Source organism: Spermophilus citellus (genome assembly GCF_964194105.1).
Source record: "Spermophilus citellus genome assembly, chromosome: 6".
Taxonomy (NCBI): Eukaryota; Metazoa; Chordata; class Mammalia; order Rodentia; family Sciuridae; genus Spermophilus; species Spermophilus citellus.
This window is the reverse complement of record NC_138187.1, coordinates 35,951,418-35,971,815: the sequence shown is the minus strand read 5'-3', so window position 1 is coordinate 35,971,815 and position 20,398 is coordinate 35,951,418. Positions and strand designations below refer to the sequence as shown.

The 20,398-nt window shown below is 48.1% G+C and overlaps 1 protein-coding gene across 2 annotated transcripts in view; it reads right to left on the bottom strand.

The window, feature by feature from the left end:
* SDK1 (sidekick cell adhesion molecule 1) overlaps window positions 1-20,398 on the bottom strand; it is a 901,672-nt gene that overhangs the window by 117,478 nt on the left and 763,796 nt on the right. For both annotated transcript variants that reach the window (XM_081298615.1, XM_081298616.1), the window contains exons 23-25: window positions 6,973-7,082; window positions 5,199-5,349; window positions 4,377-4,614 (exon numbers count right to left, since the gene is read on the bottom strand). In XM_081298615.1, coding sequence (XP_081154741.1) covers window positions 4,377-4,614; window positions 5,199-5,349; window positions 6,973-7,082 — 499 coding nt within the window. The remainder of the gene's footprint in view (window positions 1-4,376; window positions 4,615-5,198; window positions 5,350-6,972; window positions 7,083-20,398) is intronic.

Below are 20,398 nucleotides of genomic sequence, written 5' to 3'. Positions count from 1 at the left end.
TATCTATACAAAAGGCTGAGCTTTTCTTCAAAAAACATTTGTATTGTGATGTAATCCATATATTCTAGAATTCACCTATTTCAAGTGTACAATTCAGTGTTTTCAGTGTATTCAGAATTGCGCAACCATTACCATAAGGAACTTTAGTTTTCATTACCCCCCAAAGGAACCCTATACCCATTACAAATTGCCCCATTCCACAGGCCCTTCCTCAGGCTTAGGCAACCAGAAATCTACTCTCTGGTTCTGTAGATTGTCTATATTAGACATGTCATATAAATGAAGTCATACAGTATATGATATTTTGTGTCTGGCTTCTTTCACTTAGTATGATATTTTCAAGGTTCATCTACCAGATTGTATCATATTATGTACCAGAATTTCATTCCTTTTTATTGCTAAATTATCCTTTGTATGGATAAATCATATTTTACTTATCTATTTGTCAACTGATGAACATTTGGTTCTTCCTGCTTTTTTGGTTATCATAATGAATGCTACTATGAACATTCATGGTCAAATTTTTATGTAGACAAACCTTTTCAGTCTTCTTGGATATGCACCTAGGAGTGGAATAGCTGTGAAATATGGTAATATTATGTTGACTCTTTTGAGGAGCATCAGTTGTTTTCTGAAGTCACTTGCATCATTTTGCATTGAATCACCAAACTGTAAGGGTTTCAGTTTCTTCACATCTCACCAATACCTGCTATTGTCCATCTTTTGAAATAATTTTAGCTATTTTAGTATATGAAGTGATACCTCATTATGGTTTGATTTGCATTTCCTTACTGACTAATGGTGTTGAGCATCTTTTCATGTGCTTATTGGCCATTTGTCTATCTCCTGTGGAGAAATGTCTACTCAGACATTTGCCCAGTTAATTGGATCATTTATCTTTTTTACTGTGAAGTAAGAGATCTTTATATATTCTAGAAACAAACTTCTTGTCAGATATATGATTTGAAAATGTTTTCTTCCCTTTTTTTGCATTTTGTGTATAAAATTCTTTGAAGCACAAAAGTTCTCACTCTGATGAGACCCAATTTACCTATTTTTTTTTCTTTCATTGCTTGTACTTTTGGTTTCTGGGACCAAAGTCTACATTAATTTCTCTTCTTGGAGTTTCTGGGTCCCTCATAAGAGCCTGAACCTGAGTGAGGCACAGGCTTAGTCATTTTTCCCCATCCACGGTCTAGGTGGACACAAGTGAAACTCTGTGGGCAGATTCTTTTAACCTTAATATGGAAGAGCCTTATCCTCACACAAGAGCTTAGGTCCCAACTCCCATTTCTGCAGGCTCACCTTCCTGCTCCTTCATGTGCATCAAACCCTGAGTCCTCACAATGCCAGGATGGATCCAGCCCACTGCGTAGCACTTGCTGCTTGGTTTTCAGTTCCCTTTATGCTGCTGACACCTGGAGATTTCACTGTTTGTCTTCTGAGCATACCATTAATTTTAAAATTGTAAAAATTTCTATTTTATCCACAATTTTATAGTTGGGTATAGCAAAAGATTTTTTTTTAATATTTTATTTTGGCTCAGAGTGTGTGGCTCAGTGGCAGAGCGGTTGCCTAGCAGACATGAGGCCCTGGGTTCAATCCCCAGCACCACACACACACACACACACACACACACACACACAATTGTTCTTCCTGTTACTGGATTTAGAACTAGCCCTTAAATTTTCTCAAATTCTCTACTTTGTTACAAAGACTTAGAAGTTGAAGATAATATAGCTTTCTAAAAATCCACTTGCTCAGTCACAAGCCAAGCTTCCATGTGTCTCAATCTCTTCTAATATAATAAAACCTAGTCTGAACAAAGCCCAGACTTGCTTCAGCAAGACCCTCTCTCCCAGTCCCCTGGGGACATGCCAGTCAGCATGACAGCAAGCCCTCAGTGGCTCCATTAGCAGGTTCTGGGTTCACATTGCACGAGGAGAAGATTCCTGCCTGATAACAATTCTCTGTCTCCCTGCTCCTGTTTAAATTCTTCCACCTGCCCCAACTGTCCCCTGACTGGGCCCCCAGAAAATGAGGAGGAAATAAAGTCACGAACCTCATGAAAACTTTAGCTTGGAGTTTGTGACTGAGAGTGGACCAAAGTCAGGGAGGGCCCTGGGAACCCAGTGCAATCCAGGTAACAGCAATGTCAATTCACACCTACACGGTGTCTGTGGTTTGAGGAATGAGCAAAGGAGATGAGAAGATGCTTCTCAGTGCCTCTCAGAGATTCCACAGCCCGACTCATGCAGGAAGTGGTGCCTGCAGATACACTGTATACCCCAAGCAGTCTGCGTTGCCACCCCTGGCCACCTGGAGGGCCAAGGGCCAGTGCTGTGACACACCTAAAGCTGTGACTGCACACACAGGGCCCTAGCTGGCACTGGGTAATCAGGCAGTAGAGGAAGCCAAGGGGCCCATGGCCAGCAGGCTCAGCAGACCTCGTCTTCCTGTCAAAGCTGACCCCTTATTACCAGCTTCTCTCAGGCCTTACTGCAAGCCTTGCACGGTCTTCCCCGGCCTCCAGTCCCTCTTGGAGCTCAGGCAGGCCACTGCTAGGGCCACAGCTCCTAGGCACCCATCCCCTTCTCCTTCCTGCCCTCCCTGGCCTCAAGGATGGCTGCCTCTAGAGCCACACACAACTTGTACTTGGCCTTCCTAACTTGTTCTTCTATATATTTTCGATCACATTCATGCTGAATTCTAATTTCCTCCTAAGGCGGTTTCCAACATTAAAAACTTCATTAATTAATTTTGCTACTTGAAACTGCCCCGGGAGGCCCTCCTCCCATGGTGTCTTAGTGTGGGGATAGGAGCAGAGGGTTCTGGTGGGGAGAGGAGCCCCTGGGTGTTTTCAAGCACTCCAGGTAGAAACAGCTGCTGCAGGTACCCTGCCTGTCGACTCCCTCCTGACCCTTCTCAGGTTCTAGGGTGACTCTCTGATGTGTCCCTGGGAGCCTTAAGGAAAGGAGACTCACACTGGGCTCAGGGAACAGCAAGGCCCTGACAGAGCTGAGGTGGGAGAGTAGAAGTGCTTTCACTTAATGTAGTCAGTGGAGAGGAGGCAAAGAGAAGGAATAATAAGCAAAATGCAGGGGGACTTCCTGGGGAAGGAGTGGAGGGCCTCGGTCTTCACCTCCGACCCCTGAGCCAGGTCCCTGCCTCCACCTGTCACATCTTCCCCTCATCTGGTGTGGACACAGGCAGGGTTTATTTTAAGAACTATTTTTTTAAGAGAGAGAGAGAGAGAGAGAGACAGTTTTTTAATATTTATTTTTCACTTTTCGGTGGACACAGCATCTTTATTTTATTTTTATGTGGTGCTGAGGATTGAACCCAGTGCCTCATGCATGCCAGGCAAGCGCATTACTGCTTGAGCCACATCCCCAGCCCAGAACTATTTTTAATAGCCTTGGTGAGCCTAGAATTAGCAGCTGCTGGATGTGCTGAGTCCTTGCCAGAACATACAGGGCAGCTCACTCCTCCCTGTCCAGGGCCACACCTCACCCATGTGGCCTGGGTGGAGGCCAGTCCATGTCAGGTGTCTTTGAAAACTGTGCTACACTTTTCCCTTTGTGCTTCTAAAACTCTGATGAGGCTAGGAAGGTCATCCAGATTTTAAGACATGACCACCCACAAAGCCTAGAGGATCGGGGGACAGCTCATTATTAGCACAAAGCAGCAGGGACTCTCAGTGTTGACCAAAAACTCTTGTTCTTTTCCTCCTGGCAGTTAGCAGTACCCATGACTAAGACTGATGGAGATGAACAGAGCAAAGGGCTGTTTCTACACAGGTTTTCAGAGGAGGCATGCCTGCTCTTTGCTCATTCTCCTCCCTCTGGTAACTGGGAGCAGAGGGTGATTAGCCCCATGGGACAGCAGAGCCTGGGCCCTTGAATTACCTCATGAAGAAAGCTATGCACCAAATAGGGACAGCCACTTAGCCTGCAGTCACAGTGAGAAATCAGCTATAGCACTGAAGCAACTGGCCTTCAGGGTCTACTTATTACTGCAGCTACACCTCAGAACACACTACCTACATTCTTTCCAAACAGGGGGTCCTGAACACCTTGTATGTTAAAGATTCCCTATCAGATCTTCACATGCTCTCACTTTTCATCAGTATAGGGAAAATGATCCCTAACTTAAAAAAATGAAAGTATGAGTCCAGCCCCTGCTAGGTTCAGCATCAACCTCAAAGGAATGGCACTAGGCCTAAAGTTTCACTTAAATTCCTTTTGGAGCATGCCAACACAGACACAAGAGGGACAAACCAGAGAGGTGCCATTCACTTGGGACTTAGAGACTCACCAGGTCCCACCTCTAGTGAGTGGGCCACATCTCTAGGGCCCGCCTTGCCCTCTTCTCACCTGATTCCCGAGTCCGTCCCCGCACCAGCTCGCTCCAGGGCCCGGCCCCAATGGCGTTGAAGGCCTGCATCTGCAGCTCGTACTCCGTCCACTCCTCCAGCTCCTCGATGGTGAGCTCCCTCTCTAGCCGGTCGTTGACGACTTGGGCCAGTGCCGAAGATGGGAGGTCGGAGCGCCAGTACTTCACCCTGTAGCCCACGGACTCAGGGTTCCCATTGTACTGGGAATCAGGCAGAGGCTGGCAATGAAGGGCAGTCTGTGACAAGCTGACACTTTAAACCATTGCTTTACAAGATGTCAAAGGATAGGTCTGTGTTATGAGGCTGGTTCCATGGAAAGCATGGGGGGAAGATTCTTAGAACCACCTATTTTTTCCCTAAAACTTTTATTTTTTAATTAAATGAAACCCTGTCAGTAACTTTGGTTGGACATAATTTCTTTTAATACATTTTGGCTTAATTTTGTGGGGAAATGTTCTGATTAAACATCAGGCTGGCCCTCTAACAAATACTGAGTATTGGTTCCATGTTGACAGAAGCTTAAAGACTTATAGGTCCAGCATGGAGTGCCATCCACATTCCTGCCCTGAAGAGCAGCCCCGTTTCAAGAAAAGAGTGAACAACGCTAGTGATTAATGAGATAGCCGAGGCAGGTCTGAGATCCTACACTAATTGGAAAGTATAATGCCGTTGGGCTTAAGGATGGATCAGTTTTGACAAGGAAGAAGGCCTGACTAAGGACTGCGCTAAGCTCTGGATCCCAGGCCTGCCTCAGCCTCCTGGGGCACCGTCCTGCATCCTCCCCTTCCCAGCTCCCACTCACCACCCAGCGCAGCCGCAGGCTGGTCTCACTAGCGGTTCGGACAGTGATGCTGGTTGGAGCCACATCGGGTGGGGCCTGCAGGGTCTGGATGACCCGGGATGACTGGCTGAAGGGACTTGAACCAACGATATTCACTTGTCTCATTCGAAATCTGGAGGGAAAATCAGGGATCAGAGTTATTCCACAGTAAAAGGTAATAAAACAAAACCCTCCTGGCTGCTCTCAGGGAGGCTCAGGGTATGTCCACCTGTTCAGAAAGGCCATTGCTCAGGGACACACTCTTCCCACCTGGTTTCATTAAAAATGCAAATTACATATAGGGACCGCTTTCTGAAAAGCCTTCAAAGACTGCTCTCTTGTGAGTCAAGGAGGTTAAATTCTGAGTGATACAGCGGGATGGGTAGAGGGCCAGAATCCAATCAGCTGCATTGGCTGACTCAAGTTTAGGGTAAACTTGATGGTTAAGATTCAAGGGACTACTGGACAGAACAGAGTGTCACACTGTTGCTACCAGATGGCAGTTTTGAAAGTCCAGTGTTGTTTTAATGTCTAAGGGTACACTGTACCCCACTTTCTATTGGTTCAGGAGGAGGGTGGTGGCCCCGAATCTACACCCTGGCACTTTAACCACGTGCTGTGAGCCTTTTGGTAAACCAGGCCAAAACTTCCTTATCTACAAAGCCAGGTGGAGTCGGAAGTCCTTTGAGGTTCACCTTAATGCTTTTAGACCTGTCTGTTCTTTATCTGCATGTATAATTATTTGAACTGAATTTAATACAATGAATCCCCTAAACTCTCATGCACACGTTTATTACTGTGGTTCCCTAAATTTATGTGAATTGAAAATGGGGACACAGATTATAATCATAGTTTCTGACCTTTGGAATAATTACAAAAATTCAGCTAATTTCACATACCAAGTCTTGTAAGCTAAACGTTTGTCTCTAAAAATGAGTGTACTGTGCCTTGATTCATCTGCTCTAAGCTTAGGACGGATGTTAAAATGAATAGATGTTAAGATGTATCTCTCATTAGGTTTTTTTTAAATGCTAACTTTGGTATTGTACTAAAAAAATGTTCTTCATGAAGATGTAATTTCACCTTTTACTCCCTGAATTAGTAATTCTTATTCTTTCATTCCCTGATCTCAAGAAATGTATCCATCCTGGCAGAACAATGACATTATCAAACTCAACATCTGGTGATAACTGGAAATTTCATCTCTTTCAACGATCTTACGGGAAGTTATAACATCACTAACAGCTCATGATCGCTCTGCCCTCTGTATGGCCAAGGATTTACTGCCCGGATAAGTTTGGGGATCAAGAAGCAAAAGGTGAAATGGCATGTTAAGTGCTTGATTAGTGAGACTAGCAGCTCTTGGGTCCCGGAAGAGGGAGGCAGAGGGATGCTCCTAGGACATCTGCTTGGTTTGCACATAGCATGTGAACAATCCCAAGGGGCCTTAGAGCTCTGTGAAGAAAGTTGTCACATCTTTGTGGCCCATGGCCCTCGGCTGTCACACTGAATCAGTGAATCCTTTTGTAGAGCATTGTCTGGCCAGCACTGGTGGACAGACACGGCCACTCTAACACCAGAGTTATTCCCCTTGTGTCTTTCCTGCTTCTCAGGGTTTTGATTTACAGGTTATTGCTACTTGGAAACTTCTGATTTACATATGTCACTGGGTTTTTGTTGGTGACAGAAGCCACTGGCTTGAGATGATGATGTGTCCTCCAGCCGGAGGTTATCACTTGTCACCTGCTGTCCTCACCTGTAGTGGGTGTAGGGCGTGAGGTTTGGGATTTCCAGTGTCTGGGCATCGGGCTCATTCTCCTCCTCATAGAGGCTCACCCACTCCTCCTCATCACCGATGGCTCCAACCTGTGGAAAGGGATCCTGAGATCAGCTGGGCAAGCCACAGGGACTGAGGCTGCCCGGATGCTGTGTGCACCTGCTGTGTGTGTGTCGGGGACTAGGCAGAGCACCATGTCCTCTGTCCCTGGGATAAGCTGGTCCTGCACACACCATCTTGTGTCCTGGAGGTGTAAGTTCTTGGCATTCCCACTCCAGTCTGGCTGGGTCTTAGTACAAAGCTCACAGCCAAAATTGGCCTCAGGAGGGTGTGGACTGAGGTGGAACCTCTGAGGCTTAGAGACCACTGGTGATGGAGAAGACACATCTTATCCTTCCTCCTATTTGACAGGTGAGGCCTCAAAGGCCCTGAGAGAAAGTCCCAGGCAGGATGCTACAGTGGGCAGTGACAGAGCCACGGGCACAGGTGGTCTCAAGGTCCAGAGCTGTTTCCACTGCAGGCTGACCCAGGGGGTTTAGTCTCTCCTCATCCACTTGACCCTTTCCACCCAGACATATACCACAAAGACTCCAGTGCTGGCCCTGGAGTAAGGAACATCCTCCACAGAGCAGGATGGAGCTTCTGCCCTGAGAGCAGACCTGGAGTGCCTCCCCTTCAAGATTCAAAACAATGGCCTCAGAACAGAGCTGATAGGAAGAGCCAACCCCTGCACACAGATGTCCTTTCCCAGGACTGCCAATGAGGCCTGCGGGGTGCCTCCAAGTTGCCCCAGCATGCACCTCTGTGGAGCCCTGGTTCCCACTCTGTGGTCTGTCTTGCTGGTTTTCATCCCTAAATGAGCCCCACATCCCATTGGCTCACTCAGGTGGCATTGTCATTTCCTGTGACCTGCCCTAGCCTGACCCTGCCACACTCTTACTCTTGTCTCCTTTCTGTAGGATGTGGCCTTTCCTTCTGCCCACCAGATCTAACACATACTTCCTTGCACCTTGCCGATGCTTCAGGGGCCTTTAGAGTCAGAGAGCACAGGGGAGACACTGTGACTCCTTTGTGCAGATTTCTTCATCCCTGCTGCAGGCCAGGCCTTGTAGGACTGTGTGGTCCTGGGGACCCAGGGGACTCATACAGAGGGCAGGCTGTGAGCATAGAGGGGGCATGAGGCCAAACAAACTGCCCAGCTGGGATCAGCAGCACCCTGGCATTTAACACTTCATAAGTGACTTAAACGACAGGAGAGGAGTGGTGCTCATTAAGTTTGCAGAGGAAAGCAAGCTGGCAGGTGGCCAGCTTGCGAAGAATGGCCTGAGGATTTAAAACGACCGTGGTCTAGTGCAGAAATGGACACAAAGGACAAGGAGGGGATGGGAAACAGAGCACTGGCAGTGTATTTCCTGAAGAAGATAAAAAGCAAATCACAGAGCTCTAAACACTCTCGATTACAAACATGAAAGTAGTTGGCGGCTCCTCAAAGCACTGAACACAAGGACCATGGGACCCAGCATTTCCACGTCTAGCACACTTGCAGAAGTGGCAAACTCCTGCACACACATGTTCACCGCACAGCGTTCACCACAGCCAAAGGTGGAAACCATGGGTGAACAGTGCTGGTCCATCCTGTCCACACAAGGGGACACTGGGGCCACGCAGGGGGACAGCACACTGATGCAGGCCATCATGCAGACTGCCCTCAAAAACATTCTGCTGAGGCAAAGAGGCCAGACCCCCAATTCGACACCCTGTAAGATTCTACTTTATGAACTACCCAGAGCCCACCACCTTACAGAGATGGAAGGCAGAGTGGTGGCTGCCAGGGCCCAGGAGAGAAAGGGGGCGTGACCACTGGTGGGGGCACGGCCTTCATCTGGGGTGATGCAAAGGTTTTGAACTAGATAGAGGAGGGGGGTGCACAACACTGCAGATCTACTAACTAGGAAATTGTACTCTTTAAGATGGGTAATTTTATGTTATGTGAATTTCACCTCAATTAAAAAAGAAACATTAAAATGAAATGTGGGATTCTGTCCAAAAACACTTGGTGGGGAAAGAGCTAGAGGTCAGAGGTGAAATGGGTAGTTTCAGATTCTGGGAAGCAGGAAGGAAGCTGAAATGGGAAGAGTGATGAGAAGAGAGGGTGCAGGCTACACCACTGCAGGAGGAGGGGCAGGGCCTGTGCACCACCAGGGCCAGTCTCTGCACTGTGGTCTCCAAGGTAGACCACAGGGTGGACCACCCAGGCTCTATAGCAGGGCTGGGTGGGTGAAGGGGTGCTCTGGGCTCTTTATTTCCTGGCTTCTCTGTACTTGCATGGGGGGAAGCAGGCGCATGGCAAGTTCAATCCATCCTCTGAGTCCCCAGGTGTGTCTGGCTATTTGCATGGCAACTCTATTCTCTCCACCCCTCCAGTCCCTCCCTTTCAACCTCTCCCTGCAAAGAAGGTTGGGGTCCTGGGTGTCAAGGCTCTGGCAAGCACTCCCTGCCTTCCTGCTCCTGCCTCGCTATCACCATGCTTGATTCAGCCTGTCAGTATCACTGGCTCTTGATCCGTTCACCCAGGGATCTGACCCTGTGGACATTTCCTAGCCTATTTAGGAACTAAGTGATCACATGTTCTCTTGGCCATGTGGGTTACCGCAGGGTCAGTGCTGGTCAGAGCAGCAGCCCTGACATTCAAAGCCTTTCCACTCACAGGAACAAGAGGAATGGAAGAGAACTGGCAAGACTTGAGATGCTACCCAAAACGGTGGCTGCTCTTCCAGCAGGGGGCTGCCACTCCTCTACAAAGATGAGTTAGCACAGTGGGAGGCTAGGAAATGATCCTCAGTCTTCCCCAGCATGAGAGTCCTGGAGGAGAGGAAAGGGGTCTTCCAGTCTGAGACCTTATTGCCATTATCCCATAGTTTCTGAACTGCTGGCTAGGGAGGGAATCAACTGCAGAGTTTTGCTGAGCATGAGCTACAATTTCAGGGTGAGGACCAGATGGAGTGGGACAACATAGAATGGCTGAGGCTTGATCCAAGGTCAAATGTCTCTGCCCTTCCATCTTGCTCAGCCTCCCTTTTCCTAAGTCAATTTGGATGGAGGCCAGGCTATTGGCAAGCCCAGGTGGTGCCACCTGGCTCTGCATTCTGCTTGCCACACTGCCTGCCATCCACCCTACCTACCTCTGATGGTGCTGCTCTTGTGAAAGCAGTGACTGGAAAAACACAACCCCTGCAAGTACAGGTTGTGTCGGGGGAGTTACCTTGCTCATCAATGAGGGAACAGGCAGAATTGTAAAACAAGTTTGGAGGAGAATACAAGGGTGATTGTATGTAGAGTCAGTGGAAGAAAGAAGGCCTAAATAAGACAAGTTAGAAATAAAACTGGCTACAGAGCAATACAACTGTAACCTCTGGCTTAGCCACTTTTAATCTTTACAAGTTGTCTTCTAGCATCACAGAGCCTGGGCTAGTGAACAAGTAGTGAGTCAAACACAGTTGTATTCCATAAGGCAGAGGACTTGTGGGCAGTTTATCAAACAAGGTTCCACTAAGTCAGGAAACTCTGGACCATGGGTCAGAGTCAGCCCACTCTCTGCTTTCGCTAATAAAGTTTTATTGGAACATAGCCATGCTCACTGGTGTGTGTGTTGTTGATAGCTGCTTTCATGACTCCACAGCAGCTGCATAGTTACAATAGAGTCCATCTGGACAGGAAGCTGAAAAGATTTACTACCTGGCCCTTCACAGAGAAAATGCCAATCCCTGCTCAAGCTCACCACCCAAAGGGCATGAGGTAAACAAGCCCTGGGTCACACTTCCCCATCTTCTGGCCAGGTTGGTTTAGTCCCTTGCTGCTCATGCAGGCACGGGGTCTTACTCCTCACAGTGTCCCCAGCATCTCCCCCACGCCCCACCTCAACTCTGTGCTCAGCCCTATTTCTTTATCAGTATTGAAAATGGGTTGTCCATTGTCCATGGAGCTCCAAAAGCAAATTCTTACCCAAAATATCCCTTTACTTGTAGATCTCTGGGGGATACAACTTATATTTCCATAATAAAAGGTTTACATCTTTATCTGAAGAGACCAGGATTCTTCAATCCTTGCTGGCCTCCTCTGGCTTAATAGTTAGACTTCAAGACTATAGTAACAGAGAATTCCAGAAGTAACTGGCCACTCACTGACAATGTGCTGGACACAGAGTGAGACAGAGCTCTTTAAAGATAAAACAAATTGAAGCTCCCATGGGGAAGCTGGGATTTTGAAAGGTTTCTCCCCCTTCTTCTTTTAAAGCTAACAAACATCACTTTATAATACTTATTACAAAAGCAGAAATGCCACACATTTCAAATGCTGCCCAGTAGGGGGCCAGTCCTTTGGAGCCATTAAGGAGGAGCACGTGGTATCCCCCTAAACCCACAGGAATCCATGCCCTGCCATGGAGGACTGATGGCTTGCCTGCTCCCATGTCTAGCCCGTGTTTGGCACCAACTGACCAGGAGGCTGGGTCCCTCTGGACATGTGCATTCATTTAATAACCAGGGGTTCCGACCTGTCAACTCCTACTAAGAGACTTTTTCTATCAGAACTCAAGCATTGCACCAGGAAAGCTGCTAAGCTCAGCTGGGCCTCAGGAAGTCTCAGGGAGACCTTGTGTCCTAGGAAAGACCTCGAATGCACCTGCCAGGGTTCAGTGGCTACTCAGAGGACACTCATTAATCTCTCCAATAGATGATCCTGCAGATGGAAAGGAAGCACACAGGACTGCAGCAGATGGGAGGAGGATGGAAGGGGAGAGAAAGCAGCTCTCTCTTCATTCAGAGCTAAGGAGAGGGGAAGACTCCCAAGCTCCTTCCATGGAAACCTGCCAACCCAGTGCATCCTGCTTGGTTGAAACTCTGCTGTCAGCAGGAAAACTTGCATGTCTAGCAACTTGCACAGATACCCAGTACTCTCTTGTTCTGAGTGGAGTTCCCTTGCACACAAGTCAAATGAAACTTCCCCAAAGGAGGCATGCTGGAGGGCACAGGGCAGATGGACAGATGGGGGTTTCTGCACACATGCTTCTGGCAAGGACACAGTTCAACCAGGGAGGGACTTGAGGCCTGTGAGATCCACAGGCCAGTTCCCCAGACAGATCCAGAGAGCAGCACACTGATGAGCTTTTGAGGGGATCTCCTAAGCCCTCCACTGACCCTAGCTGGTGCATGGTTCCAAACAGGCCCCAAACTGATTCCCCTTCCCTTGCCTCCCACTTGCTATTTTTCTAGGTTTTTGTTTGTTTTTGCTTTTTGTTTTTATTATTTCATATTTCTAACTTCAGAAGAAGGAAATTGCTGCCTGGTTCATGTTCCTTCCTCCCTCCAACTTCCCAGTGGTTTCTCCTGATTACTCCTTTGCTGCCCCTTACACCCTAAAATGACATCTGTCTGCCCTTCTCCTTTCTCTTGTGGTGATGGCCTCTTCCCAGTGGCCTCCAAAGTCTCTCTGCAAGGAAGCCCTCTGAAGGGCTCTCCTGGGCTTACTCCACATGAGTGCAGGGCCTGGGTTTTGAAGCTCTCAGCTTCATGCTGGCCTGTGTTGATGATCCAGCTCAATAAATTAAAAAGAGAGTGTGATGTTGTCTTTGCTGCCTTATGACAAACCAATGGGTCAGGGCCACCTGACTGTTGGCCTCCCAGGTCCCCATGGTGCTAGAGGCTCTGGTGAATCAGCATCTCTTGTGACAGTTTGAAAACCACAGGTCTCAAGGGGCCTCTCATATGTGCATCTTGGAGGGCCACCTCCCACCATTCACTTGACACTGAAGGATGGGTCTCAGAATCCTCTGGGCTTCCATGATTATAGCTACACAAATGAGATGGATCCTAGGGTCTCTGTCCATGCAAACAGCTCAGAGTTGACCTCTCTGACTCAAGCTCTGCTCTGTGGTTCCCAGGGTCTAGACATACTCTTCTGGCCCAGGCTGCCCGAGTTCCACCCTGCTTAATTTTTGCTGTGTCTTACTTTGCTTGTTCAGGCTTCCACAACAAAAAACACAGGTTGAGTGGTGTACAAACAATGGGAATTCATTTTCTCCTAGTTCTGGAGACTGGAAGTCTGAGATGGGGATGTCAGCCTGATCAGGTTCCAATAAAAAGCCTCTCAGTTTGCACGTGGCCAAATTCTCCTTGAATCCTATGTGGTAGAAAGAGGGTGACAGCTCTCTGGGGTCCTTTTGATAAGGGCTCATTCATAAGGGCTCCCCCCACGACCTAATCCTCCCCAAAGCCCCTCTCCTGAAATCTTCACCTCAGGGGGAGGCTTTGACAGAATTTATGGGACACAGATATCGAGTCCATACTGCCTGTCTTATCTCCCCTATGTCCCTAGGTTTTGGGCAAATCCGTTCACCATTGTCCGAATGTACCTATCCCCCTGACATGGCCTCTCTGTCCCTTCCCTCAGCCTCCCTTAGGGTTCCATCTTTCTCCTGGAGCCCACTCCTCATGAGTGGCTTCTCCTGGAGGTCACCTTGTACCCCAGGACAGTCCCTGCTTTGGATGCCCATGATGTACTCAGTCAGAGCATCCTGGCATTGAATTTGAGCCCTATGGCCTTGGGACAGACCCAAGCCCTTCTCCCTGCAGCCCCAGGCCTTCTCTGCCACCACCATTCAGTTCATGCTTGTCTCGCACATCGCCGGCTTCCCCAGCATCTGTCGTGAATGCCGAGCAGCTGGTGTTGGCGTCTGCTCCATCTCCGGTTATATTCAACCTCTCGTGGGGCCTGAGGGATGTGATGGGGTGGGCCTTGGTGCTAACTTTCTCTAGTTCCAGAAGATGTCTGTTCTCTTCCACATGGGATGTGGGGCGCTGAGAGCTCAGCCTTCTTGTCCTTAAAGTAAGGATGACAGCAGTCATCCACAAGTGCCATCAGAAGACCCTGAGGGTGAAGTGCCCAGGACCCACTGAGCTTAGGGACAGCCTAGCTTGGCAACCCTATGCAGTGTGGTGGTTCTGTCTTCCCCTCGTGGTCGCAGAACTCATGGAGCTGCGATGCTGCCGCTGCTTGGCACTGCAAGGGGGAGTCACACTGTGTATTGATAGCCTGGGGAAGACCCACATCCAAAATTCAAAGGATGGTTTCTCCTGAATGTGTATTGCTTCTGCACCAAAAATTATAGGTCAAACCCTGCAAAGTCAGGGCTGCCTGCCTCTCCACTGGTCATCCTGGGCCTGGTTCCAGCCTCACCAGCCCTGGGCTCCCCTCCTCTGCCTCCTGACAGAGGCAGTCCTCCTCTTGAGATTTGTAAGAAATAAAATGTCTTTTCAATGTCATTTGCTTTGGAACCTGTGGCCTCACCATACCAGAATAAGAATAAAATCCACATTTTAAAATAATAGGTGCTGTGCCATCTCCTCCCTCCAAGCATTCTCCTCCCACTCTCTCTTCTGGGAACCCCCTCCTCCCCGTGGAACACCGCTCGCCCTCAAGGTGCAGTGTGAATTCCACCTCCTGCCTTTCCTGACTGCCTACTTCCCTCAGTGCCTCAGAGACCCCCACACACACACTACCAGCAACACACCAGCATGAAGATCCTCACGAATCTCACGGTACCACTCATCAGATCACATTCAACCCTCCCTCCTGTCCTCTCCAAAAACATGTGAGTTTCTGTTGAGGGAACCAAGACTTTCCCACCTTAGGACTCCACAGTGTGACGCTCAAAACAATAAAACAGTAGGTGCTTAATAAACGTTTGCCGGATGAATGGATGAATGAATGAAACAAATATAAAACCTAATGACCAGAAAAATGAATCACAGGCAAATCTAAAAATCCAAAACGAGACCTACGATGAAAGGACCAGAGCACAGAGAAGTTCTCGAAAAGAACAGGGAAATATGACTCTCGTAAAATTTAATTTGGTTTGACAGTTGTGATTTATGAATACAATTGACCTGTTTCTCAGAAATGACATTTGTAGTGAAATGCTTCCCTTGGTCCTACTTGAGTTGTCACTTACGCTGCAGCATTTTCTTCTGCATAGTTTTAAGAGTCCCCTAACAGGACCTGAAAGGATCTGATAGACTAATGAACAAAAAGGCCACTTGAACCCACTCACCCCTACAGATTTCCCATGCTGGTCAAGGATATGAAAGAAGAGTCATTGTAATGGAGTGATTATGGACAATCTAGCAAACAATAAACATTTTGAAATATCTGAGTATGTATTTCATTGTCACCTGTCACCACAGCACTCAATGCTCGTGCAGACACATCACACCAGAACAAAAGATGGAGCCTGTCTTGGCAAATTTGCCCAGATGACCGCAACATTATTGAAGGACCCATTAGAGCTGATGACAGCTATCCCATGCATACGCGACAGACTATTCAAAAATAATGCCAGTATTTTTCTTCCTATTATGAAAAAGAAATTCAACTACAGTTGGGTTTATTACAACTGCAATGCTGACAGATACTTATCAAAAGGCTACAACAGCCCTAACATCCCTTCACAAGAAGGCAAGAAAGAGATCTTATGGGTGATTAGAAATCCCCAGCTACAGATCTCAGAGTGAGGACACAAAATCATTTAGCCCAGGAACTCTGCAGGAGACCAAGGACACTAGGGTTTCATTCTACTTCCAGAGGTAACAGGAGACCAGGTTGGCAGTGAAAGAAACAAAGAACTTGCTTTTAAAGGAGGGGTCACTCCCTTCAGTAGGCTGGGCTATTTCTGTCCCCAGGTGGCATTTGTGCAATGACCTACCCACATTCACAACAGGCATTTCCTGGCACCTTCCTCGTGTGTACCAGGCCCTGGTCTTTGGGTGGAGGCTACAGCCCAGATTTGCATAGCAAGGGCCTGTTCTCACTCAGCCGTTGTTTCTGGGAGGATTGGAAGTAACTACGTCACAAATAATTATAGGAGGACATCTCTGAGACAAAATGGAGCCCTGGGAGAATCCCTTGGCCCCACTGGGTGAATTGAGAGCCAGGTCCAGCTGCATCACCACCTCTGACCTGCTGTGGGTGGAGACGGGAATGGGCAAATTCTTCTGCAGAGATGGGCTGCCTCCCCCAGGGCCAGATGAAGCCTGGGAGCCCAGTGTGCTGGGTAGCAAGCCCTCTTGCCATTCTTGAAGTTAATTTCTCTAGGAAAAGGAGACAAGAAGGAGTTGGATTTGACATTCTTCAAGCTGTGGGAACGTAATGGGTGGAACGTAAGTACCATCTTGACTCTCCACTGATATTTTAATATTTCAAGGTGCTTTTTGGCCCCAGGACTGTGGGGCTCTTCCTGGACTACAAATCCTTGGACTCATTGAGAACCTAACTCACCTTGGTTCGCTGACCACAAAGACCTCCCACATTCCTCTAAGCTGTGTGAAGCTGGCCTTGCCTGGGCCCTGGTCTGAGACACTGGCCTTAATCCTGAGCCTGCCCTGGTGGCCTGCTCAGTCTTCCAGGCGTTTCTATGGCTTGGCCCTGCATTAACTCTCCAGGCCTTTCCTCAAGAGTGGAGTCTTCTCTCTATAGCCTTCTTTAAAAGTGCTTGCCTTATCTTCATTATTTTTATTGTTATGAGCTTCCATTTAGTAAGTGCCTAATATGTGCTAGTCTCAGGCTAAAGTTTTAAATGTATCCTTACTCTCCCAATTTTGTGATGAAGAAACTGGGGCTTGGAAATGTTTTCTTTTTTGCCTCAGCATGGCTGGTTCTCTAGGGCCCATTCCTCACCCAATGCTGACCAGTCAGCTCTGATGGACTCTCCTGTCCCATCACAATCCTGTGCCAGGAGGGTGGCCCATTCCTAAAGTGCCTCATGTGCTTTAATCACTGGCCTGACACTTCCCTGGCCTTGCCCATGACCACAGAAATCCAAGAAGGTCCAATCAATTCCATCCTGCAACAGAGATGTCCAGTTAAGACAGAAGGACAGAGGCTAGAGGACAGAGGCCCATGTGGGGATCTGAGCCTCTCAGTCTAAAGACTGAGGCATCTCAAAGCTATTTTTAACATTTCTACTGACCCTTAAGAGAATAAAACAACTTCAAACATAAATGTTCCTGACTTATGATGAGGTTAGTCCCAATAAGCCCATTCCGAGCTGAAAAGAACTGAAGTGTAAAATGTATTTAATACACCTGACCCACCAGCCATCCTGTGTCACCCAGCCGCCTTCGACCTTCTCAGTGCACTGACGTTAGCCTGTAGTTGGGTAAAATCATGAACTCAAAGCCTGTTTTATAATAAAGTGCTGAATCTCTCGTGGACACACAGATGGGCATTTTGTAGACAGGATGGGATGCAAAAGCACAAAATGCCAATATCCAAAAGCAGTGGCAACACAGGACACTGGACAGAATGGCCCCACACTGTCCTTGAGGGAACAGTTGCAAGGTGAACCATCTAAGTTGGGGAATGTCCCTGCATTCACAGGGAAATGGAACCTGCAACATTTTAGGACAGCTATCTATTTCACGCATGCCTACCTCTACTTTCAGCTTAATATTTTTTTCCCTTCAGTCCTGGGGATGGAACCCAGGGCCTTGTGCATGTTAGGCAAGTGCTCAACCACTGAGCCACATCCCTGGCCCCCACTGCTTCTTTCTTCATAAACAAGTCTCCCCTGGGGCTCCAGCGCTTTACTCTCAGAGGCAGGGCGCCTGGCCTTGAGGCCTGGGCATTTGCTTTCTTCCATGAGTCTCTCCTCCTTCACCAAGGTAGACACTGCTCTTTCCTTGTTTCTGGGGTTCTAAAGTCCAGTCCAGATCTGAGGCCCAGCTCAGCTCAGCTCATGGGGGCTGGAAGCAGGAGTGGACAGAAGCAAGACCACTTCAAGGAAGCAGAGGGGACTCCAATTCCTCCTGAGAACCCTCAGGAAGGACATTTGGTTTTGATCCCCTGGTGGCTTAGGCAAAAGGGGACACCCTGGGACATATATGTGTCAGCTTCTGACAGACACAGACAGGGTCATCTGCAGAGACATTTTTCCTAGAATTCACCACCAATGGAAATGTATTGCGAGTGGCATTGGATAAAGGGTGTGTTAGGCAGACAGAAGGCCCCATACAGCCTGCAAGACGTCCTCACAGGTAAGCGCATCAACAAACAGAAAAATGAAAGAGCTGCCTAAGGTCTTCCATCCATCAGCCTGCCATCCAGTCCCTCGGTGAGAGGAGACAGACAGCATTACGTGTGACCAGGCTTCAGCAAGGAATGTGTCACTCCAAAGGGCTCTGGCACAGACGTGCCCGGCAACCTCAGCATCAGTAAGCATCAGTCCTGGGGACACCAGGGCACCCGGCCGCTCGTCTCCACTGCTCCTTAGTTACCGAGAGACCAGCACTGAGCCGACTTGCGCTGTGTTTTATTAGCCCATAACACTCTCTAAAACAGCTCCTTTTAAGAAAATGGCTGCCATTATGCACAAATAAGCACTAAGTAGGCTTTTTCCCTCTGCTTTCCATTTTTGGAATGGAAACAGTTTTATCTGTACCCGAAGTGTTACCACCAGCATCTTCATTACTGAAAAATCTGCCCAGCGCAGTTTTTTCTTTTTCTTTTTTTTTTTTTAAATTGGTGCATTTGGAGAAGACTGGATGCTACTCTGACTATCAGAGCGTGGCAAATGGCTGTGAGGCTGGGGCTTACAGGGAGCACGCAGGCAAACAGAGGCACAAATGACAACTGAGACGTTTGCATCCTCCCCTTCTACAGTATGCCCTAAAAATGCGGAGAGAGCTGTTGTATTCACTTTGCAGTCAAAGGTTACTAATTAAGCAAAGCATTACTGAACCAGAAATACCTATAAAAGCTTCTTTTTTTAACCTACATCTGAGCATCAACGTATTTCAAGGCCTTTCAATGGGCTCCTTCAACGAATCATCCCATAATTCACCGAGGATAACTCAAGTCAAAACCTTCTTGGTGCACAGAAAAAGAAAGAAAGAAAAAAAAAGGTCAGAACTTAAAGGTAACTTCACTGCAAAGAAGATGTAACTAAAAAAAAAAAAGTGGATCAAAGGAGGAAAGGCTTTGCTACCACAAATTGTCTTGGGAAATGTCCTTCAGTCTTTGTTCCCGGGAGGCCACTCTTTGGTGCTGCCTGGGTGACTAGCAAAACCTGGATATGTGGCCCAATGCTGTCCCCCTCACAGTCCTCAACAGCCACCGATGGACTTGCGTGGTCCCTTGTGTTCCCCTGGCCCAGCAAGCTTCTGAAGCCACCCTGGTTTTATGTTGTACAGATCCATTCTCTCTTGGTTGCATAACTTTTCAATCATCTACTAGATAATCCCAAGAAAATCTCAAGATCTGACATGGTGAAGGTCAGCCTGACTCCACTTCTAGCTGAAACTATTGTACCTTCATTTAGACCTGTTTCTGCTCCTCCGAAGGCGCATTACAGCAGAGCGTCTCTTTGAAAATGAACAAATGGCCTTTCTATAAACAGGTCAGAGGTTTTACTGCTAGGTTAGCGTCCTCAGGGCTGTGCCCTGTGTCTGCAGACTCAGTAGACAGTGCCGGGACCCGCCCTCGCCATCCCCTGACATGCTCATGGTGTATCTAGGGGAAGAACAGAACTGCAGCCGTCTTCATTCCCAGCACCAGGTCTCTGCCCTGCCTTTCCTCATGTGCCACCTGCCAGGCCTTTGCCACATTCCATGGGTGGCCCCAACACATCCCCAGGAAACTCCACTGACAAGTTCCCTGAGGTCATGCAATGATGTGAGTACAAATAGCTGGGGTTTTGGGAGGAGCGGGCAGGGCTCCAGTCCCGGCTGGACACTGTGGCTTTAGGGGAGTGTCTTGCTCAAATTCTTAGCTGTAAAACAGGAATAACAACACCTGTCTGCAGCGTGCTGAGAGATACAACATGTGGTGATATTTATTCTCTAAGGTACATGTGCTCTGCTTTCTATAGGGCATGAGGCACCTTCCAGAACAAACCTCAGTAGAGACCTGGCAACCCCTCAGGGTAGCCTGGGGGTCTGTCACCAGCCCTACTCCATCAACTGTGAGGAAACTGGTCACTGGTCCTGCCCAGCCTCTTCTCCTGCAGACAGGCTTGATGGGTGCCCATAATAGCCCAGTGTTCCTGAAGACCAGAAAGTGGGACTCTTAGGGCTGTCACTGGTATACTTGAGGTCTTCTGGAATATTCTACTTCTTACCATATTCAAAAGAAACACAAGTTAAGCCCAGGCTTTCTCTGTTGATGTAAGCAGCTCCTCCTCCTCCCCTGCTTAGGTTCTTATTTGGTAGAGTCTGCTGGTAGAATCAACCCAGGTGATTGAGGGAAAAACTGTTTCTCTTATGTAGCACAAAGATCCAGCAGAGAAGAGACGCCATGGCTGCATGCGCTGCCCGTGACAGCCCTGAGGCTCCCCGAGTACTGAGTGATGAGAGAC